Here is a 6,570-nt window from a genome sequence, read left to right on the forward strand (position 1 = left end):
TAAAAATAAAACTCATTTAATTCAAAAAATAATATTGATTATTATAAAAATTATTTTTATTTATTATTTTGTAACTCTTTACTTTTGTATTATATGTTAGGATCCTTGTACTATTTAAATGATTTAGTAATTATTCCCTTTAAATATTCATAAATTTAAATATTTATTTTTCTTTTGAAATATTTCCTAAATTTAATATTTTATAAACTTACTTTTAAATCTATTTCATACTAAATTTTATAGAAAATATATTTAAATGCTTTTTTTATAAATTCCTATTTTAATTTAATTAACTTAAAAATTAAAAAAATTTGTAAATCGGAAAAAAAAAAATGCTTTAATAAACAGTTTCTTTCATATCCCTTGAAAAAGTATTTTGATAAAAATAATTTACCATTTATGAAATTTCATTATTATAAATAGTTCATCAGTTCCTAAATAAATAATCATATTAATCTAATCTTAAATTTGAGGTAATTTTTCATATAATTATTAAGAAATTTATTTTAACTGTAATAATTAATTAAAATTATGAACAAAATCAATTTAACATAGAAACGATAATATTTCTCTAGAAGATGCTTAGATTTTAAACTTAAGGTTACAAAAATGTATTGATCTTTAATCTTTAACTCTTAATCTTAGGTAAATTTAAAGATTATTTGTTTTAAATATTATTAATTGAATGTATTTGATAAATTAAATTTTTAAGTTAAAAATCCTCATGTTTAAAAAAAATATTTTATTATTCAGATTAATATTTTTATTTTAAATTATATCAAGAAAATAACCATATTAAAAGTTAAAATAATATAGGATAAGAGATAATATCTACTATTGTTCAATCAATATCAGGATGCAATTAAATGGAATAATTAAATATAGATCTTAGGTAAATTTCTAATATTTCTAAATAAAGCAAAGCAGTGAAACTATTTTTTAAATTATTGGTTGACATTTTTTATAATAAAATCAGTGAAAATAAAATAGACAAAAATGGTGCATAAATTATAGGATGTGAATTAATAAATTTTAAACATCTTTAAATCTTAAATATCAACTTAAAGTAAAAATTTAGTTGTATTTATAATAATTTATTTGATATATTTAGCTTTATAAATATTTAAAAGTTATTGTTTAAATAAAATGGATAATTTATAAGTTTTATATATAAAAAGCTTCAATGCCATCAGCAGCGAAGGAGCATTTCATTTAATTTAATCTTTGAAATCTGTTTAGAATCTTAGCAGCTTAGTACTAAAAGTTTGGTAATTTTATATATTTTATTTTTATTAAAATAAAAAAAAGAAAATATTTTACTCATTGAACTAAGAGTAGTTTGCTAATTATTTCTTCTACAATTTATTTTATTTCTTAAGTAATTTAATTAATAAAAATTATATTTAAATAGTGAAAATAACATTTCATAGTTAATAAACCATAATTTAGAATATGCATTTAATGGATTTTAGTGTCTTTCGAGATTAGAACTATATTTAGGGTAAATTGATATATGAAAATAATAAAATAAATTAAAATTATTAAGAAAATTAATTTTTTTATGTCTTGTTTATATACCAAGCGGGAATAAAATATGCTCTTAGGCTGCTTCTAATCTTTTTATAGCTCTTTCTAAATGCCCTAATTTGAAAGATTTACAACTTAGTTTAGTGTAAAATAGTTTGGTTTGTATACATTTAATGTTACTAAAATAAATTAAATCCAAAAGTGATAATAAAATTGATGATAATGTATGTAATAATATAAGCTAATAAATTAAAAATTATCAGAAACTCTAAAATATTACATTTGATTTAAGGTAAACTAATTAATTTTCTTTTAGAAAGCAAAAAAATAAATTTTGTTATATTTGATATAAAATAATATTGTCATTAGTATAGCTTTGATTTAAAATTTGATTATTTTAACTTTTTTGAATAAAAAAATAACTTCATATTCTTATTTAAAATTTAAACGATTATTATATTTTTAAAATAAAAGAAATAAAATATTTAGCAAAAATACTTAAAATCTAAAAAAAAATAATTTTTTTACTGCAAATAGTTTTAATAAGATAACTGCAATAGGAATGCTTGAGTTAATTTCTTCTTTCAAAAAAATGTAATAATTGAAGAATTTATCAGTCAATTTAAGGTAAAGTTTCTAGTGATTCAAAAAACCTTGCTAAAATATTTTTAATAAAGCTACAACAATTTTAGAAGTTCGTTTGAATATGATTTACAAGAATATATGTAAATTTGTACTAATATCTTCAAGTTCCTACTATTTCTTAAGTAAAGATTCTTTTTTTTTGATATAAAGCTATATTTAATTATAAAATAATTAAAGTGGAAATAAGATTTATTCTTAGGACTTAAATTGCTTGGGAATCTTTTTATAGACATTCAAATAATTAAAATTTTTGGAATTAAATTTAAGGTAAATTCATATATTTTATTTTTAATTTTACCTAATAAAAAGCTAAATTTAGATTAATTTTTAATTTTAATATTTTAATTAAATTATTAAAAATAATTCATTAGTAATTGCAATATTCTAAAGTAAAATCACGAGAAATTGAAATTCCAAGCTTACAAAATTTCACACTTAGTAAAAGTTGATATTTTATTTTGAAGTAGATTTCTAAACTATTAAAAGTTTTGCTTATATAAAATATATATAGATTAATTTAAATTTCAAACTGCTTTAAAAAATTTAATCAGAAGTAGATTGAAATTTCAAAATTAATAAATTTTTAAAATCTCTTTGTAACTCTTTATAATTTAAAATTAAAATTTTACTGGTTTATATTTATTAACATTGCTTATAAAATTAAGCAATTAAAAAACTAGTATTATGAATATACTCTAATGTGATAGAAATTTTATCAACTTTATTTACAAAAAATTAATAAAATAAAATATGATTAATTTTTATGTTCACTCTTTAAATCCAGTTTATAAAGTAATAGAAAAAAATTTGACTAAATATCTTAGAATAAGACATAATTTTGATTTTTAAAATTAAATTTTTTGAATTTTTATTAAAATTATCACAATATATTTTTCCTATCAAATATGTTGAGTTTTCTAAGTTTCTACCTTTATTCTTTCTTTCATAAATCAATGAAATATTAACATTTTTTAAGAAAAAAAATATTCAAAGATTCCTATAATTTTTCATATGCTATCAAATATTTTCTAAATTCAATTTGTAAATGGATTATCAAAAATCAGAATTCTATTATTGAGTGAAATATACTTCTTAAATTAAAAATCTTGAATGAAAATTAAAAACAAAATCTATAATAGATAAGTAAAAAATATATTAATATCATAAAATAGAGAATAAATCTTTTTGAAATTAAAAGAATTTTGTTATTAAATAAACAGGATATTTTATTATACAATATATTTTATATATGAATTTATTCTGTGTTACTAAAAGTAATATAAAAATTAAATTATCCTTAAATTCGTATGTATAAAAAAATACTTACATGTTAATCATTCTTTTTGTAGTTTGAGTAAATAAAAATATATAATAATAGCTTTAATAAGTTGAATAATTTTTTACTATCTTTAAAAAAAAATATATTTTTAACTTTAAAAATATAAAATATTAAGGAAAAGGTTTGAAAATAGATTAAAGAGTAATAATATTTAAAAGTTACTTATTAATTAAAAAATTTATCATTGAGTTTTTATAATTGAGGTGGATTTTTAATTTGGATCATTTGATAAATAAATTAAATTGATGGTTGTAATTTTTTTTTGGAAAATAAGAAATTTAAGTCTTGCTTATATTAACTAATAAGAAAAATACTTAAATAATTGATATTAATTTAAAATAGATTGATTGAAATCAAATATCTAGGAATAAATACAGTTCCAATAAAAAAAATAGCTAATAGGATTAAATCATTGTTTCTTGTTACAATGATTTTTCATTTTTATGTTATTTTGTTATTTTTTAAATTTTTATCTTCGACATGCTTTTTACAAAAAGTGTAATAACTTAAAATAAATCTAAAACTTCAAAATATTTTTGAATATGCTTAACCAAAAGATTATCCACATTTTATGACAGAAATCGAACAATAATCTAATAAGGATATTTATGAAAATTAAATAAATTAATCTGAAGTTTTATAAAATATATAAATTTGAATATTTTATTGCATTTACTTTTTAAGGCTACTAACTAAACAATTAAAAAAGAAAATATTGTTAAAAGTGGATAGGTTGATAAAAATGCTATTAGATTTATAAATTTTGTTTTATTTTGATAGATTAATAAATATTCAATATAGATATGTTTTTTATTCATTCGAAATTACATAAGGAGGTACATAAATACATTATAATTTATTTGTGTGGTTAAAAAATATTAATTAAGAAACAATATGAAAAATGTTATGTATACTGAGGAGTTATTGATTTTTTTTAATAATATTTCAGGGAATTATTAATTTCAGATTAATAATTTAGGATATAAAAGCATTAGAAATCTTTTATATAGTCCATCGCATTATAGCCAAAGTTTTTCTATTCATAAAAGTTATTAAATATCTTATATTGATTATTATAAAAAAGGTAAACAGTAATTGATAATTGCTTCACAAACAAAAGGAGATTTTGAATATAAGTTGAGCGATCAATATTATTGAAATTATATTGTATTTTGAAAACTTCTTAATATTTCATTCAAACAAAAAAATAAATAAAGTAAAGGAAAAAAAGATATCAAAAAACATTAATTATTAGATAATTAATTTAATAAATAAATATATTGAAATATTATTAAATAAACGATTAGAAAAATAGATAAATAGATACAGTTTGTAGCTCTTAATTTTAATATAGCTTTTAAAATAGAATTTTAGCATAAAATTAACAAAAAACTCATTTGCATTATTCAAAAATCAAATTTCCTAAAATGGTAAGAAGGATACTGCTATTCTTGAGTCTACTTTATAATCATTTAGTAGATTCGCAGACTTCTTCTTCTCAGATTTAGCCCATCTTAACAACAAACTTAAATACAGAATATAATGGCCAGACATACTATTAATTCTCATTTAATTATACAGGGTAGGCCGTGTATGATGGCAATGCTAGAATTGTTGTTACATTCCCTGATCAAATCACATTAAATTTATTCCCCGCTTATTTGGACTGCCAATTTTAAGTTAAAAAGACTTATAAGACAGTAAATTGTGATTATAATAACAATGGAGAAGTCATTGTTTATGTTGGTAATTTAAGCTAAGGCACTAATAATCTTGCTATTGGAAGCATTTAAAATCCTAATGGAATAACAGGAACCTCATTCTTTAAGCTATGTATATACTATAACGATGTACCTACTAACTGTAACCAGAATTTTGGTTAAGTATTCTTTGATAGATCTCCAGGTATACTTATCAATTTTCATTCAAAATACAAATTAGAAGATTATATTTTTGATATTCGAAAAATTAAATCAAGATATATCAACCATAAAATTTATAACAGAATCACTCACATTTCTAGCTTTAATTTTTTATATTCAATAATTAAGTAAATTCTATTAGTAAGTAATATAAATAAGGTTTAATTACAATATGTTGAATTATTTCCATAAATCATGAATTGAAAATTTTATCATTTTTATTTTGCATTCTTGCATTTTATTAATAATAAAAAAATATTTTATCTTAAAGTTTGACCATTATCTAATTTACTAAATTAAACTAAAAGACTAAAAAATTAAATTTTATTTCTGAGATAATATTATTTTAAAATGAAAAACCTAAATTCAATTCCTATTTTATAAAAATAGCTAGTATGGTATCTGGAAATGTTCAATTCAAAAGTTCATTGATAGTAGGATAGGGAAGTTCATGGATTTTTAATTTTAGTCTCAAAGGTTTAATATATGATGCAGGACTTTACAGTATAAGGATAACTTTTCCAAATGGGTTTACAACTTAACAGACTATCTGCGAAGTTGATGGAAATCCTACATAAAGCAAAAGCATTGTTCTTTTCAGCTAAAATGTAATAGAATGCTAAAATATTAATAAATAAATGTCAGGTTCTTAAGAAGTTAGAATCATAAACATGATAAATCCATTAAGTGCTACTTAATTAACAAGCTTCAAAGTTGAATTACTATAATAATCAAGTGGTATCATTTTAGAAAGAATTAATATAACTCCAAAACCTTCAATTAGCCTCATATCAGGTATTTGTTTTTATTAATATTTTGGTATATTTAAATTTACATTATTATTAGGTAGTATGAGTGCTTCATTATAGTAGTCTGATTAGTACAGTTTATCAAATTCTACTTACACTTTTTATCTTAATCCTTTAACTCTTCTAGGTATAATTTATATTTTCAACTTAAACTTAAAATAAATCTAAAAAATATTAACAAAGGTGATGGAGGATCTCTTACTTTAAAATTCCCATCTAGTTATACTTTATGGGCACTTAATTGTACATTGCTTAAAGGACTCTAGAGATATTCTGGATCAAATCCTAGTTGCTTTTTAGATTTAAAAAATAATTAATATGTTGTGAA

At 19.0% G+C, this 6,570-nt stretch overlaps 2 protein-coding genes across 2 annotated transcripts; both read left to right on the top strand. All coding sequences in view use genetic code 6, as the record gives it.

The window, feature by feature from the left end:
- Positions 1–332: 332 nt before the first annotated feature.
- TTHERM_00251110 (hypothetical protein) lies at positions 333–2,634 on the top strand (the record flags this gene model as incomplete). The annotated part of the gene is made up of 13 exons (XM_001019061.2): positions 333–371; positions 424–473; positions 556–645; positions 803–892; positions 977–1,066; positions 1,179–1,268; positions 1,412–1,501; positions 1,583–1,672; positions 1,730–1,819; positions 2,065–2,154; positions 2,205–2,294; positions 2,350–2,439; positions 2,544–2,634. 13 exons carry the CDS (start codon positions 333–335, stop codon positions 2,632–2,634), a joined length of 1,080 nt encoding a protein of 359 aa, XP_001019061.2.
- Positions 2,635–4,938: 2,304 nt separating this feature from the next.
- Positions 4,939–6,569, top strand: TTHERM_000251119 (transmembrane protein, putative; the record flags this gene model as incomplete). Its single annotated transcript, XM_012798378.1, has 2 exons — positions 4,939–5,416; positions 5,824–6,569. The coding sequence occupies 2 exons, from the start codon at positions 4,939–4,941 to the stop codon at positions 6,567–6,569; spliced, it is 1,224 nt and encodes a 407-aa protein (XP_012653832.1).
- Position 6,570: the final 1 nt, after the last annotated feature.

This window comes from Tetrahymena thermophila (assembly GCF_000189635.1).
Source record: "Tetrahymena thermophila SB210 genomic scaffold scf_8254590, whole genome shotgun sequence".
NCBI lineage: Eukaryota > Ciliophora > Oligohymenophorea > Hymenostomatida > Tetrahymenidae > Tetrahymena > Tetrahymena thermophila.